Source organism: Pelophylax lessonae (assembly GCF_965119305.1).
Source record: "Pelophylax lessonae genome assembly, chromosome: 9".
In the NCBI taxonomy this organism is placed as follows: Eukaryota; Metazoa; Chordata; class Amphibia; order Anura; family Ranidae; genus Pelophylax; species Pelophylax lessonae.
The window spans coordinates 32,637,624-32,655,471 of NC_138776.1; the positions used below are offsets into that span (position 1 = coordinate 32,637,624).

Consider the following 17,848-nt stretch of genomic DNA (forward strand, 5'->3'; position numbering starts at 1 on the left):
TTATCTTCAACGCTAAATGTAATGTATCTGAATTGGCTATTTTTATTGCCTTGTTCTTGAATGATTAACACCTCAAAACTGTATTTCATTGTACCATTTGACAATGTGCTTGTTCACCATTTATTCGTCCCTCTCTCCTAGCGGGACTGAAATGCTTTTGTTTTATACTATGTTTGTTTTACCTCAATAAAACCGAATTGTTTAAAAAAAAAAAAAAGAATTCTCCCTTAGCCACTCCTTATCTTGTTATCTTGGCTGTGTGCTTAGGGTCGTTGTCCTGTTGGAAGATAAACCTTCACCTCAGTCTGAGGTCCAGAGCGCACTGGAGCTGGTTTTCATCAAGGATGTCTCTGTACATTGCTGCATTCATCTTTCCCTTAATCCTGACTAGTCTCCCAGTTCCTGCCGCTGAAAAACATCCTCACAGCATGATGCTGCCACCACCATGCTTCACTGTAAGGATGGTATTGGCCAGGTGATGAGTGGTGCATGATTTTCTCCAGACATGATGCTTGCCATTCAGGCCAAAGAGTTCAATCTTTGTTTCATCAGACCAGAGAATATTGTTTATCATGGTCAGAGTCCTTTTGGCAAACTCCAGGCTGTTATGTGTATTTTACTGAGGAGTGTCTTCCATATGGCCACTCAACCATACAGGCCTGATTGGTGGATTGCTGCAGAGATAGTTATTCTTCTCTCTCCATATAAAAATGCTTTTAGAATGACCATCAGGTTTTTGGTCACCTCCCTGACTAAGGCTTTTCTCCCTAGGCCCGCTCTAGGAAGAGTCCTGGTGAATCCAAACTTCTTCCATTTATTGATGATGGCCACTGTGCTCATTGGGACCTCCAATGCTGCAGAAAGTTTTCTGTACCCTTCCCCAAATCTGTGCCTCGATATAATCCTGTATTGGTGGTCTACAGACAATTCCTTGGACTTCATGGCTTGGTTTGTGCTCCAACATGCACTGTTAAGTGTGGGACCTTATATAGACAAGTGTGTGCCTTTCCAAATCATGTTCAGTTAACTGAATTTACCACAGGTGGACTCCAATCAAGTTGTAGAAACATCGGAAGGTCAATTTTGAATGTCATGGCAAAGGCTGTAAATACTGTACGTATCGACATGTGATTTTTTGCTTTTTTATTTTAAATAAATTTGCAAAGATTTCAAACAAACTTCTTTCACGTTGTCATTATGGGGTATTGTTTATAGAATTTTGAGGAAAATAATGAATTTAATCCATTTTGGCATAAGGCTGTGTCATTACAAAATGTGGAAAAAATTAAAGTGCCGTGAATACTTTCCGGATGCACTGTTTGTGTATGTATGCATGCGAGATATGGACCTTGAGTTGTAAGTTCCCCAAAAAAAATAAAAATATTTTAAAAAACTTGCTCATCGGGACCCATTTGTTTTTTCTTTCAGTTCAATTGATGGATGTGTTGCAAAGCTCTAAAGAAAGCTCTACAGAAAAAGGAACAATTTTCTTTGACAAGAACTTTTCCAACATATAGCCAATTCACAATGCCACACAGCATTTCTACATCAAACCATTCACATTGCTTGGTCCTATCAGGTTGTACATGTCCAGCCCAAAGCTCACTACCCCATTCCTAAGCCAACTTACTTTATGGATCATGATGGTGAACGGTCCAAGCATTTGAAATCCACGTGCAAAATACATGACATAGCACCACCCCAGCACAAGTAATATGGACATCGGCACCACCTCTCCATCCATGTCTGTCACTCGGAGAACGAGGGTTGCAAGCACCAAACAAGGGAAGACGATTCTGTTGGCAGACAATATTTTATTTGCTTTGCTCATATACGAAAAATAAATTTCAAAACCCCAAAAAAATGCACCTTTAGTTTATTTAAAATAGTTAGAAAGGCTAAGCATAACTAAACAGCCCACAATGGCACAATTTCTAAAGTTAATCTGTAGAAAACCAGCTAAATAAAAATATACTTTATTTGTGGTCACATGACCACAAATTGACTATGGTATAGCCTTTGCTGTGCGGGTGTTGGGGTGCAGTGTACCTCAGGGGCAGTGGAAGAGCAATGCCTTTTTAGCCAAAACGAGACTGGGAAAAGGAGAGGGGCTGCAGGGGCCGATCCACAGTTGCCCTGTTGGACCTTCCTCATGTATTTAAAAGGGGTTCATGATCGACCGATAACATTTTTTTTATTGCCGATACCGATATTTTGGTCATCGCATATCGGTATTGGCCGATATTTTCGGACATAAAAAAAGATGTTTTCAATTGTTTACAGGTACTCTTGTGGAGGGATCTAGGGGTCTCCCAAACCCCTCCTCTGCACTTAAAAGCATTCAAAAAGCCAAGTTTGGCTGTTTTGAATGCTGTCATTTTTGATAATTTGGCGCTGTGACAGTATTCACCGTCACTGGAATTTAAAGACAGTTTAGTAATGGTTTGGATTGCTTCATATTTGTAAGCAATATCTCCATACAGAAATATAAAGATTTATTCCCATTTGCCATGAAATCTGTTCTTCCTAAATGCTGTGTATATTACATATCTTTCAATGGTCAGAAAGGTTTTCCTTTTGTTTGTGTATTGGGAGGGAATGTGGATTGCCCTGTCTCATTGTTAAGTGTTAATGACCTCCCATTGTTCTGTCTGTCTGCCTTAAGAGAAACGTATTATGGGATGTATAAAGATATGTGGATTGGATGCTAAGGGGGAGGGGGGATTGTCCCACATTGTATATTTTTGTGTACACTGTATGAGAGTGTAAAACTCTGTTCCTATTGGATGGTGAATGTTATGTTCAGTCTTCAACTAGGTCCACCTGGGTGGACCTTGTGGGTGAAAACTGTATATAAGTCTGTTCAATAAAGTTGTTCTAGAGTTAGTTCACCCTCATCTAGAGTCCTGTCTCTTATTGGGGGAATCTGCTGCAAGGGATTGCTATGGTCTTCCATACTCCCTTAGATAATCGCTAAGCTCTTGTAAGAGCTTGTGTAAGAGCTTGTTCTACTGCACTCTCTGGGGAAAGAGAGGTTCACCCACAGGAACCTGGGGCCTTGTCGTAGGTCCAGGGTGGGTAGGAGATGCCAAGACCCTAACCAAGCTGCGGCGGTTCGTGGAGTCTGAAGTGCTTACGGTGTCTGGTGGAGTGCTTGGAGCCCTCGGGAAGCACTAGGAGCATCTGTCAACGGAGGTACCCGGTCAGGGGTGCCCTGTTCCGTTACAGGCGCAGAGTACCCGGAAGTGATGTCATGACATCACTTCCGGGTTTTTACATGGAGACCTGATCAGAGCCAAATGTGGCTTTGATCGGGTCTTCAGCGGCCATGCAGGTAGGATGCCCAGGTCTCCCGGTGGGACGGGAGACCCGGGCAAGCCGCGGAAGGTGGCGGGGGGGGGGGGTACGTCCCCTCCCACTCCTTGTAATGACAGCCGAGTGGCTTCTCAGCTGCATCAGTTATCATTACATGACAGCCGACCATTGGCTATGGACGCCGGTACCGGGGTGATGCCTCTAGCTGCAGGCATCACTCCGGTACAAGCACTTTCCCGAAATATTGGCAATATCAGTAACCTCAGGGGCCGATTCCGATATATCAGGGAAAGTCCAGATTGACCCTCGCTATATCGGCTTTGCCGATAATCGATCGATCCCTAGTTCATGTAGATGAGCAATAACGCTTACTGGAACTGCAATTTAGTGATAGCAATATAAAGTCAGCCCTAGAGTTGAACTGGAAACTGGCAGAATCAACAGGACAATTAAAAACATAGCAACACATTTTAAAAATGTTGCATATTACAAAAGTGAAATTTATTATTATGCAGAAAGCAGAGGGCGATTTTTATTTTTTACTGGAGTTCCCCTTCAAGTTAATGGGGCTACACCGCAACCTTCCCACAACCTAGTGCATTTATGCAGTTGTGGTGCAGCTAGTGTTGTGGCTTTTATGGGGTTAAAATAAGCAGTTTATTGGATTCTGACAAATGGGTCCATTCACATGCTGGGTACAAAAAAAAAACAACATGTTCAGTCTAACCCAGCCTCTCTCAACCTTTTTATCCCAGAAGAAACCCTTTCTAAATCCGATTCATTAAAAGTCAAATGGAGAAAATTACCTTTATATTGGTGGTTAGGAAGAAAAATGCAACCCTAAGAGTCCATTCACACTAATACGACTTGTCAGGCGACTTGTCAGCCTGACAAGTCGCGGTCCGTTGTGTGGTACGGGAACCGTTCTAATAGGAGTGACACAAGTCGCTCCGACTTAGAGAAGGGTTCCTGTACTGTACTACTTCGGGGCGACCTGGAGCGACTTGCATAGACATTCATTCTGTGAAGTCCGTGCAAGTCGTGCCGAAGTCGCGGTGCACGCCCCGAAGTCGTGCCGCTTCAGTGTGAACCGGCACTTACAGTGGTGGTCAGAATGCCACGCCTAAAGACAGCTAAAAAGATCATTGGTGTCATCCTGCTGGTTCTGCCAAGTGGCGTTGGTCCCAGAACTATGTAGGCACCATCAGATGGGAGGTCAATAAGCTACAGCTCAAGGAACCCCTAGAAACCTCTGGAGAAATGCTAGTTCAGAATGGCTGGTATAACCGATCATACATGTTTATGGAGAGATCTTGAGCAGGAAGATCTTCTGATCCGATTCACCTTTAGCTAACTTACATAAAATTCTTCCCCGTGGTTCTTACATGATAAGTGTGAATGGTCCTCCTTGAACAGCTTGTGTGAAGTACCTTGGATCTCTTATCTGAAACAGGTCAGGAATCTAAAGAGTTTAGAGAAACATTTAAAATTAATATTTTAGAATTTTTCATTTCATTTTTCATCAACTGGCACAGGGTCTACCACAAGCAGTTTGCGGTTCTCTAATATGCTCACCCACTGGTTATTGTCAGCAGCTTCAAAACATTGTTTAGTCTTTATTGGACTATCCTGGGGCCCTATTAACCACCTAACCTCCAAAAGATTTACCCCCTTTCATGACCAGGCCCTTTTTGTGCGATACAGCACTGCATTACTTTAACTGACAATTGCGCCGTTGTACTACGCTGTACCCATATAAAAATTACATCCTTTTTCTCCCCACAAACAGAACTTTCCTTTGGTGGTATTTGATCACCTCTGTAGTTTTTTATTTTTTGCGCTATAAGCAAAAAATTAGACCAACAATTTTGAAAGAAAAAACCTGTATTTTTTACTTTCTGCTACAAAACACACCCAATAAAAAAAAAAATTACAAAAATCAAATTTCTTCACCAATTTAGGTCCATGTGTATTCTGCTACATATTTTTGTTTAAAAAAAAAAAAATCCCAATAAGCATATATTGATTGGTTTGCGCAAAAGTTCTAGCATCTATGGCAGGGATATGCAAACTGTGGCCCTCCAGCTGTTGCAAAACTACAAGTCCCATCATGCCTTCACGGGACTTGTAGTTCTGTAACATTTGGAGGGCCACAGTTTGCATATCCCTGGTCTATGGGATACATTTATGGAATTTTTTTTTTTTTTTTTACTAGTAAGGTCAACGATCAGGGACTTATAGCGGGACTACGGTATTGCGGGGGACAGTCGGACACTAACTGACAGGGACAAGTGACACTAATACAGTGATCAGTACTAAAAAAATGCACTGTCACTGTACTAATGACACTGGCTGGGAAGGGTGTTTTAGTGTACTGTGGGAGGTGCTTTTACTAGGAAAAGACATCGATCCATGTCCCTGAACACAGGATCCATGCCTTCCCTCCTGACAGAATGGCCATCTTGTTTACATAGGAAGACCACCGTTCTTTCTCTGTACCAAAGGATTGGTGGGTGCCGGAGGAAATTGGTACCCACAGATCAGTTTCCGCTGTGTATAATCACAGTGGGAGCGGGCCGCTGGCGGCACGCATGCACGCCTCCTACCCAGAAGTGTCTAATTACATACAGGGTACGTGATCCGGCACAGCAGTGCCATCTTGCCGCTGTATAAGTAAGTTATATGGTTGGCAAATGGTTAAAGTGTATCTAACCCATACAACAAAAATGTATATATTAATGCTTCCAATTCTTCGACTTTGGATGTAGTGGCTACATTTCTTTTTCAGGCTCTTTTACTTAATTCCTGCCAGAGGCGCAACTAGAACCTTCAGGGCCCCGGTGCAAGAAACCATGAAGGGAGGGCCCCCCCCCAGACCCCTGGCCGGGGCCCTTCCCTTCAAGCCTGGGGCTCTTCCCACTGATCCTGGGGCCCTTTATTATGGTCCCGCAGTGGGACCCTACATGCTGCCCCCCTATCTAGGCCTACAAGGGAGCCGCACAGGCTCCCTGGAGCATGGGGCCCGGTTGCAATTGCAACCCCTGTAGTTACGCCCCTGATTCCTGGTGATCCTGCCAGTATTACACTTTGTCCTAGGATGGCTATGCTCACTCAATGTACTGTGTCTATGGAGGAACAGGTGACTACAGAACTCCTTCCCCTCTTATTTTACCTACAACATTGTTGGAATTGGGGGTTGTTGGCAACAAAATAAATAACCCCGCACTAGAGGCAGAAAGCACAGGAAGATTTCTGGAAGGATCAAAAGGCATTTTTTTGCGCCTGACGAATAAATATAACAAAACACTTTAAATGGTTCATTTATTAAGAAAAAGGGAGAAAATAAAAAAAAGTGCATTTATTTATTTATTATTTTATTTTTATTTTTTTGGTGTCTGCAAAGCATTGCAGCAACGATTAACAGATTGCTGGTGCCATGCAGGTCTCCAGCAGATCTGCCAGTGTATCTGTGTACCTGTACATCCCCTATGGGCAAGAAAATACAATCTGATAGAAAGAGAGAATTAACTACCACAGCGCCTCACTGTGCCGTAGTAGTTAATTTAAAACGACAAGCCGACAGCCGTAAAGGCTGCTGGACCTTGTGGAGGGGTCAAACATTCCCATAGACACACTCCTAAACCTTGTGGACAGTTTTCCCAGATTAGTTGAAGCTGTTATAGCTGCAAAGGGTGGGCCAACTCAATATTGAACCCTACAGACTAAGACTGGGATGCCATTAAAGTTCATGTGCGTGTAAAGGCAGGTGTCCCAATACTTTTGGTAATTTTGTGTAACCTGTGCTTGCCACCCCTCAAACCTGATCCATTTTTCACAAGGGCAGCACATGTGATTATGGTTTACATACACTAAAGTATTTAAACACTAAAAGATAATGACCCCTTCTAAGTATTATAATTATATATTATAAGCACATATGGAAAGATTTGTTGAGACTGATCACAGACTGGTCCTTTTCCAATGGAGAAAAGGTCCCTTCACTGCACTTATGCTATACTATTAAGTCAGCTATAGCTAGGATTGTTCCACACTTCTATTTTACCCACCATTTATCATAGTCAACTGTTCATCTATAGCTATAATAACACTTAGAGATCTAGGTGTACGTTTATGAAAAGGTGAATTTTTTTCTCTGTTCGCTTCTCTGCAGTTCTCCGGGGAAAATTATCTCCTCTGGCACCCTTTTTATGAAGCGGAGAACTTCAGTTCTCCCAGGGTGATCAGAGGAGAAGTGTTTCCTTGGTGAACGGCCGAGATCTCTATACAAGTGAATGGGGCACCTGTAATCTCGTGAGATAAAGCGAGATTACCGTACTATGAAAATCACTGGCGCTCTTTAATAAGCAGTGATAGATTATCACTGCTGAATACACGATCCCCACTAATGTTAATAAATACACTGAATACACACACGCATACATTATATATATATATATATATATATATATATATATATACACACATTAAATATATATCTACATCAGTGTTGGGGGTAACTAGTTACAAAGTAACTGATTACAGTAACTACATTACTTTTTTTGGTAACTTAGTAAAGTAACTAATTACAATACTAATATTGGTAACTACACTACTTTACTAGGCTATAGGAACGCGCTTTCCTACGTTAGCCAAGCCGTGCGATACAATCGTTATTTCGAAGAATAGAGAGGGATGAAGTTTATGACTTTTTGTTGCACTTTTTGTTTTATTCTGTTTTTTCAGGTTTTGTTCTCATGTTTCCCAAAGCCTGTGTTTATACAATAAACTCTATGCAGAAAGAGTGCCATATATCTTCTTCTACACGGTCAATTAAGAAAGAGGAAAGTAAAGTAATAAGTAGTGAAGTTACTTTTCAAATGCAGTAACTAGTAAAGTAATCTCATTACAATTTACAGAAGTAACTAGTTACATTTTTTGAGTAACTACCCCAACACTGATCTACATGTATGTGTATATATATATATATATATATATATATATATATATATATATATATATATGTATGTATATATATATTATATATATATATATATATATATATATATATATATATATATATATATATATATATATATATACACACATATGTATATATATACATAAATATGGATGGGGACATGATTACTGTGTTGGGGGGTCTGAACGAGGAAGAAGGATGTCAATTGTCAATCTTCCTTCTTCCCCCTCAGTTCTCCCCCCGATTTGGTCTTCACTCCCCGATTCACAAGCTCCAGGCTGGTGAACCCGGGAGTGTGAATTCTGGCCCAGATCGCCAGTGAAGTGCGGAGATCGCAGCTTCATAACCTGGCCGTTTCTGTGTCAGGCAATGACAGATTCTCATGTGAAGAGATGATCAGCGAAGAACATGTTCTCCCCCGATCATCTCTGTTTCATAAACTGAGAATGATCGGAAATGAGCGGTGATCAACAAGATCACTGCTCATCTCCGTTTCATAAAAGGACACCCTAATACAGATCTTAAAGACAGATGTTAGCCAATTAAATTCTGCATTTACCTTAAGAAATAATAGTACAATTGCTCCAATAACACTTATTAGCTCCCCTGCCAGACGTAGGTGGTCTTCAGAAGTGAGGTATGATTCCTGGTAAGACGAAAAAGAAAATATTATAGTGAATAATTAATGTGGGCAACAAGTTTTCCTACAGAACAGGCTTGAATTGGAAGCATTCATTGTGTGTGTGTGTGTGTGTGTGTGTGGGGGGGGGGGGGGGGTGTTTAATTAAGCTATGACGATAAAAGCTATAAACTGATTGCTACTTTGCACAACTGCACCAGATTCTATGTGCCCCCCCCCCCCCCTCCCCATGGGGCTGCTAAGAATACCCAGCAAACACTGCTGGAGGAGTAGTACCTCCACCACAAGATGTTCTCAGTCTTCTGAGTTGAAAAACGCCTGAGTTTCCTCAACCTGGAGGACTGAGGAAATATTGTGAGAATGTGAGTGCAGGGTGTCATAACACTACATTCAATATGTATGGTGCAGAAAGCAGTCCTAACTTCATCATGGCACTCACTCAAAAATTATATTTTACTACTAGGGAACCTTCAGGGGAGGCAGAAGGAGCAACTGTCAGGGGGGAATTGCCCAGCTCCAAGCTGAACTTTCAAGAAGAACTGAGTGAACTTTTTAAACTGTAAGTAAATTAGGATTTTTGTTACCAAACTACAGATTTTCCGTTCTTCAAAAAGTGAAGACTTGTGACTAAGGGACATCTATAAATGTTAATTGTGGCCAACTAGTACCCAGAAATGTCTACCTTTGGTCTTGAATTCTTCCTGAAACATATCATTACACTTCCTGGTACGTGAGTGTACCTAGGCACTGTGCCTACCACCTCATAGCTGTATATCTGCAGTTTAAGATCTAAGGCACTACTGCCTCTGTCTGCTACTCTCAGAGGGTTCGGTAAAAGGTTTGGTGTTGTCACCACTTTGCTGCTCACTGCTTTCTTTGCTGGAGGTTCAGATAGGAGGAAGGAAATGCCTGTGTCTACTAAGATGGTGGTCTTCACACAAAGACACAGTGGACAGTAAATCATATATAAGACATTTCTGGAGGTGGCAAAAAGTGAGTGGTTCTTGTAGCAATTACCAGCTGGAGACTGGTAACATCATAAGAAAGAGTACAGTAATCCCTCGCTCCATCGCGGTTCAGTTTTTGCGGTCCTGGTAATTCGCGTTTTTTTTTTGTAATGTTATTTTACTATACAAATCATTAAAAATTAAATATTTTTGGGTTTTCCATAGCTCTTGCTATGTCTCTTAGTATCTTTTATGTGTTTAAATGAGTTTCTATTGTTTTAAAAGTGTGTTTAAAGACCTTAAAATGCTTTTACACGTACAGTGACAGTAAAAAAACATGCCTACAATGCATTTTAATAGGGTTTTTCTATTTCACAGAATTTCACTTTTCGCGGCTGGGTCCGGAACGTAACCCCCGCAATTGAGGGGGGTTTACTGTATACTGTATATTACCAGCACACCACAGTTCTTTTCTCATTCAAAGTAGTTTATTGTAATTTTCAGAAAGAACAATAGGAAAAAAGGTGAACAATAATTTCCATATGTGGTTATACAGAGTATAAGTTTGCATGAATGCGCTCATGTAACAAAACAATAACTACAGATAGCGGTGAAAAGAGCAAATATAAACTGTTACGAGGTCTAAGGGTATGAAAGGAAGTATTGTCTCCTGTTCCTGAGCACCCCATATGGTAACCCGCTCTGCCATGGGGGGAAAGGGTAGACAATACGACAAGCTTATAGTTTTACGATCAAAGGTTTAATTCAAACCAGAACGAAAAAAAGAGGACAACATTTAGCATAACACCTAGAGCATAATAAGACAGTCATAGTGATGGTATATGGAAAGGATACAGATGTTGGAGTACTAAGGGTGTTAGCTGTAGAAGGTCTCTTCCGCTATTAACTGTATAGCTGAGAGGCTTAACCTGAGGTCATAATAATACAAACATACATGAAACAGACACCTGCGTGCATCCTCACTCAGCTCAATATAAATTTAATCTAGCATTGGTCCTTTAGTGTACTATTGAGCCGCTTTACTCGCCCTTAAGTGGCTATGGTATCCACGAAAAGGACATTCTATGGTATGCTGACTAAAAAAGGTTATTGTGGAGGAGTCTATTTACATATCGAAAAAAGGGAAACAAGAAAAAGGAGAGGGAAAGGAAAGACCGGAAAGAATGGAGGGTAAGAGATGGAGAAGGAAAGCACACAACAGATCTTTTAGGATAATATCCAAAGGGGTTTTCAGGTGATAAGTATTTAGCCATTATCTTAACCTCCCTGGCGGTATGATTCTTTCCGATTTTAGGTGCTGAAAGCGGTACAATTATTTTGCATGTAATTCTTAAGGACGAGCAGCCCAAACCAACTATTTACATATGATTTTTTTTTACTGTGCGTTCTTCTTTATAACATCTCGGGTATGATAAAGTTTGAAACACAAAATCATAAATTATAATATAATAAATAACTATAAATAAGGTAAAGTATGTATGTATATATATCTATATATATTATGTGAGGGATTAGCTCGGTAGCGGGTGTGGGTGACCCCTTGGGGGGGTTCGTTACACAGAGAGATAGCCGAGGAGTAGTTGAAAACAACAGTCTATGGTTTATTCTTGCAATTTCCTTCACACAAGGGCAAGCATCAAAACAGCATAGCTCAAAACAAAAATAAATCCTGGCCACTGAGGGCGTCTACCTTCACACACAGGAACCTACCTATGGTGTCTGTCCCAACCTACTGCTGGGCAGACACTGCTGATCATACAGCAGACAATCAATAGTCCATTTATTTTCTTTTCACACAGAAAAAGTCCAGCACCTCACCTTCCGAAGTCTTTCATCTGACTACTCTCCTCAGCGCACATCACTTCAGGAGGCAGCAATCAGTAGTCATCCTCTTGATAACTTATAGAGGCCTTAATTGCCTCATTCTGAATAGCTGAAGCTTTTTCAATGTCCTTACACCTTCCTGGCTACCTCTGCAGCCGACACCCTATAGTAATTGGTGAATTGTCTAAACAAAGCAGAAATGTATCTCCCGTCTGTGACAACCTCCACAGATTTACCTGACTTTCTGTCACAATATATATATCTATATAAAAAGTACAGTAAAACTGCAGGAAAGGGCACTGGGGGCAAACTAATGTGAATTTATTTTGTAATGTATCAGTGTATTTGGTGTGTTTTACTATTTGAATTTGCCGCTGGTTCCACCCCCTGCGAGCGTCACGTCGCAGGAGACGGAAGCCGGGACACAGAGAATCGGGAGAAAGATCCGGCCGCCGCACACTGCCGGGATACATCGCTGGATCCCGGGGACAAGGTGAGTACCCTCTCTTACAGGATCCAGCGATCTCCCTAGCGGTACCCCGAGTGTGGCTCGGGGTTACCGCTAATGGCTCTGAAATTTCACCCCGAGCCACACTCGGGAATACCGCTAAGAAGGTTAAAGATACTTTATGTGCTGGCATGGTTATGGTGCAGAACAAGGCATGGTAAGTCAGTATTAAGGAAAGGTCAGCTGCAGGGAGATCACAGGCAATAGTGACTAGTCCTTTGCCCTCTTCTTACCCCTTCTGACAGTGTTGAGAAGGCAAGAGGGTTGAGCTTTCTCCAAATTCTGCCTAAAAGCCACTAAAGGACTGCATCACTGTTGATAATTCCCCGGGACGAAACACAACATGGCAGTTTTCTTTTCTTTTTTTTAATTATTTAGGATATGTTTAAACCTTTGTCTATCCAGGTAAGTTTATACAATAAATGTCCTGGTATTCAATGGGTTAAAGCAGGAGCAGCCATGAGCCAGTAATTGGCTTTCATGTAAAAGTAATCCTCTAGAGTAGCCTTTCTAAACCTTTTCAACGCAGAGGAACCCTTGAAATAAAATTCTGGTCTTGGGGAACCCCTGCTAAAAATGAAAAATCTACAACTCATGACACATTAGTGCGACAGTCAGTAGGAATAATGCTCCTTACTCTTGTCATCATTGTGAAGAATTATCCCCTGACAGATAACTAAAAGGAACAGTGGTGTCATTGGAAATTTATCTGAGAGACAGAAATTGCCCATTGCTCAAGGAACCCCATAGCAACCTCAGGAGGAACCCTAGTTGAGAAACCCTGCTCTAGAGCCATCTCTTTACATTCACAGGGCTCTTAAGGTATGACCCCCCCCCACCCCCTCACTCCAATGCCAGTGCCCACAGTGGTTTCTGGGTTCTCCTGTCCCTCAAGGACCTCAGGACTGTGATATAATGCTGAGATTTTCAAAGCAAGAGGAGATCAGGGGACATCCTCTCTGTGAATAATGATCTTGGAAGCAACATATATTACGTCTCTTCCGGGTTCAGAGTTGTCATTCTTTGACTATCGTGCTTGATTGGCTGCAGTGGAGGCAAAGAGGACTTTGTTAGCCCTTTGTGATAAAGCAATAAAAAAAGGAACTGTTAAAGTTAAATGAAGAAAAAAAATGTTAAACAATATAAATAAAAATATTTTTTAAAAAAAGTAACTAAAAGCACTCGTCACCCTTGTACACACCCCAATTCAAACACACAGCATAGGGCAGGCATCTGTACGTAAACATATGTTGCACCAAATATCGCAATGAACATCAGAGTGAGAGCTAAAATTCCAGGGCCATATTTAACAATTACCACTAAACTGATAACCTGTAAAGGACGTTAAAGTAATTTGAATTCTTGTTTTTTAAAAAAAGTAAAAAATAACAAACATGTTATACTTACCTCCTCTGTGCAGTGGATTTTGCACAGAGCAGCCTGGATCCTCCTCTTCTCGGATCGCTCTTCGGCTCTCCTGGCCCCCCCCCTCCTGCCTGCTATGGGGGCATCCGAGCCGAGTCACAGCTCCCTGTGTCCATTCAGACATGGAGCCGTGGCCTGGCCCTGCCCCTCTCTCCTGATTGGCTGAATGGTTTTGATTAACAACAGCGGGAGCCAATCGCGCTATGCTGCGGTCTCAGCCAATGAGTAGGGGAGTCCTAGGCAGCTTAGACACTCCTGCAACATTGCTGGATAAAGACAGGCTTAGATAAGTATTAGGGGGCTAAGGAGGACTGCTACACACAGAAAGTTTTTTTTTTATCCTAATGCATAGAATGCATTAAGAAAAAAACCTTCTGCATTTACAATCCCTTTAAAGCATTTCCTATGGCGAATTTTGGGCACTATAGTTTTTTTTTGCGATTTCACAGACACATGCAATTTTAAGGCTTTACATGTTTTAGAATGGATTTGATAAAAAAAATTGCAACTGCCACTATTTTATTCTCAAGTGTCTCTGCTTTCAGAAAATGTATAAATGTTTGGGTGTTTAAAGCAATTTCTAGCAAAGACATGCATATTTTAACATGTGTGCAAAAATTTTAAAAATGTCCCCAATAGAAATGCGGTTAAGGTTCTTACATTTAGGGATTTTTTGACCAGTAGGATGATGTCCCTTGGATTAGTTGCGTTCTCCGTTCTTGGTTTAAGGGGCCGGCTGACACAGGCAAGAGAGACAACAATCATGTATAGGATGTAGATAAAGGCCAATGCCCAGAAATATGGACGACCAAACCTCTGCCATTTTCTATTGACCAACTCCTGGACTGGGGAAAGATCCAGAATGCGACGAGCCTAAGAAAAGATGAAGAATTCAATCAATAAGACCTGAAATCATGACTTACATTCTAAACCAGCAATAGAGACAATGAGGAATTTATTTAGGATAAAAGCTAAGGGACAATTTTAAAGCTTAAAGATTAAGAGTTAAGGATAGGAGGAGGAATAGAGCTAAAGTGTATGGAAAGATAACAGCATCTTTCTCTATAGTTCATTGAGGTACACAGGAGTTCAGTAACAGTGCGGTTTTACTGTTGCCTACACTGGTAATCAGAAAAAGTTGTTGTAGGCCAGTCCTCGTATTACCCCTCCTTCACCCAGCATTCCTTAGTTTTTTGCTAGTGTCCCATCTTTTCCTCTGCACAAAAAAGTCTTACTAGGTTTGCTAGCCCTTCTGCATTTTTTTCTTCACAACTGTATTCAAGATGCTGGAATACACTGCTCATATTTTTTTCTCTTCCATGGCTTCAATTAAGATTTCTTGTGTGAATCAGGCGCGTGGAATTTTGCCTTGTCTTGCAGTGGGATTGCGCTGGAATATCCTCCCAACGCACTCTCACCACCCCTGGTGTGCATGTACTCTTAAGGCTAGAAGTACAAGGCTTGGACCTCTTTTAGTTGACCAGCTGGCCTATTTCTCACTTTCTTGTTGTCCACACTTGCCTCTAAAGGCAATTTTGTTTCCTTCGACTCAGCCCAGTGTTGGCCGAGTTTTAATTGTTGGGTGTGGTAGTATTTTATTCCATTGTTTTTTGTTGGAATTGTAGGTTGGCCCTCTATTCTCTTTTCCTGTTCTTTCAGGTGAAAGCTTACTTCATGAGGGTGTCTTTTTCTGTGTCCTGAACTGGAGCACCAAGTCTATCCTTAGTACTCTCCCCTATGATGTGGCAGTTCCCCTGTCTGGGGGAGGGATTCTTCATGCCTTGGTTTAGGCATTAAACCTTCAGATTCCTCTGCAATGTGGTTGGTTCCTACATTCCTTTTGGGCTTCTCTGTGGCTATTGCCCACCGCCAGTTGGACTGCTTTTGGATGTCCCAACTGTTACGAAATTCCTGTTTCCATCAATGGATAATGGTGAAAACGATTTCATTTACTGTAAGATCTCTTTTTTAAAGTCCACACAGGCCCCGGCCCTCTGTTTTTTTTTTGTTTTTGGTCCTGTGCGCGGCTTCCTCTGGGCATAGAAGGGGTTAAATGGAGACTGGCTTACAACTTTTTCTGTTTTCAGTGTCCCAACTAGGGATGATCGAACGGTTCGGGTCCACCATCGGTTCGACCTGAACATTGACTGTTCGAAATTCGGCAACCATAACCGACCAAAATGCAATGGGACAGGAACTGGGCTTTAAAAGCCCGTTATTGGACCAGAACCATCAGTAAAAAGCCAATTGAGGGGGCAGGAGGATGCTAGGAATGTGACTGGAGTGACTAGGGGGTCCAGAGGCCAATCAGTAGTGAATACGCCCCCCAGTATATAAGATAGCCCTGCCAAATCTCTAGCTTTGTAATACAGGGATGTGGAAGAGAGTGGAAGCAGTTCTGTTACTCCTGCTTCAAAAGTGTCATTTAGCAATTATTAGTGTGAGGAAAGGGATATCTAGTGTAGTTAGGGTACTATTTTCCACTATAGTTAGATTTAATAATCTAGTTTCTGTAGGGAAAGTGTTAAGTGTCAGGGTGACCGTAGTGTAGTGTAGGGTTAACTGACTGACTGCTATGGCAGGGTGACCAAACTCTTCCATGTCAGGGTGACCGCCATAGAAAAAAAGATTGTTTGTATTAGAATTGCAGTAGAGCAGGATAGTGGCTTCGCTACTTTCACACCTGGGCGTTTTTGTTGCAGGCGTTTATTGGACTTTTTTGTGGACGTCTTTGGAGGCAGGCATGACATCTGAACTTCTGTGTAGGGTTATATATACACACACACACACGTATGTATATATACACATACACATATATTGGTGTGAAAGTAGCAGAACCCTATGCCTGCGCTAATGAAATAATTTGCAGGCATAGGGTTTCGCTCCTATCACACCTATATGTGTGTATGCGTATAAATACATATAGGTGTGTGTATATATACCCCTATACAGAAGTTCCGATGTTATGTCTGCCTCCAAAGACGCCCAAAAAATGCCCAAAAAACGCCTGCAACAAAAACGCCCAGGTGTGCTGTTGCAGGCGTTTTTTTTTGGGCGTCTTTAGAGGCAGACGTAACATCTGAACTTCTGTATAGGGGTATAAACACACACACATATATGTATTTATACACATACACACATATAGGTGTGATAGGAGCGAAGCCCTATGCCTGCAAATTATTTCATTAGCGCAGGCATAGGGTTCTGCTACTTTCACACCTATATATGTGTATGTGTATATATACATATATGTGTGTGTGTATATATACCCCTACCCAGAAGTTCAGATGTCATGCCTGCCTCCAAAGACGTCCACAAAAAAGCCCAATAAGCGCCTACAACAAAAACGGCCGGGTGTGAAAATAGCGGAGCCACTATCCTGCTCTACTGCAATTCTAATACAAACAATCTTTTTTTTCTGGTTCTGGATATGCTACAGAGCTAAAAACGTCACAGGTACACTTTTTAGACCCCCCCCCCCGACACTAAATCCAAAGAAATCTCTTTTTTTTTTTTTATAATATTTTCAATAATTGGCTCTCTATCAAAAACGACAATTTTTAAGAACTTTTTTTTGTGTGATTAATAGTCCCTGGGGCATGACCCAGAACGCTAGGCACTTTTTAGGGGCATTTATTGGGTTTTAGGGCTTCAAAATGGTGTTTGATTACCGAAGTTTGGGTCCCATTGATTTCAATGGGGTTCTGAAATCCGGGCCGAACTTTCGGGAAGTTCGGGTGTTCTGGTCGAACCGAACTTTTCAAAAGTTCGATCATCCCTAGTCCCAACCTCCTATAGGCCACAGTATTACCTGACTGTTACTGAATTCCTGTGTCAATTAATGGGCTCGAAAGGCTAATATGGTTAGTACAAAAATGTTCTAGTTTGAAACAGAGTCAGTAAGAGTTAGAATCCATGTCTGTTTCTGTTGCTGTATAATGGTTTCCTCTCACTTCCTGTCCTGCTGTCTTTTTAACAGACAGGAAGTGACAGAATTCTCCAAAAACAACACAGACAGAAATAAAAATGCTTTCCTTTAGAAGAGTAGGAGAAGACTAGAACCCCTGCTTTTCATTGCTTTTGGTCCCTGTTAAAGATATCTCCTCTCTAAAGGAGCCCCTGGATAGCAGCAAAATCATGAAAGATGTTCTAATCCAAAACTAAAAAACAAATATTTTTTACATGTACTT

General features: G+C 41.5%; 1 protein-coding gene across 1 annotated transcript in view; it reads right to left on the minus strand.

The window, feature by feature from the left end:
* LOC309563654 (transient receptor potential cation channel subfamily V member 5-like) overlaps nt 1–17,848 on the minus strand; it is a 91,544-nt gene that overhangs the window by 30,790 nt on the left and 42,906 nt on the right. The window contains exons 8-11 of the mRNA XM_082268228.1: nt 14,319–14,531; nt 8,853–8,939; nt 4,701–4,777; nt 1,631–1,796 (exon numbers count right to left, since the gene is read on the minus strand). Of these exons, the coding sequence (XP_082124354.1) occupies nt 1,631–1,796; nt 4,701–4,777; nt 8,853–8,939; nt 14,319–14,531 (543 nt within the window). The remainder of the gene's footprint in view (nt 1–1,630; nt 1,797–4,700; nt 4,778–8,852; nt 8,940–14,318; nt 14,532–17,848) is intronic.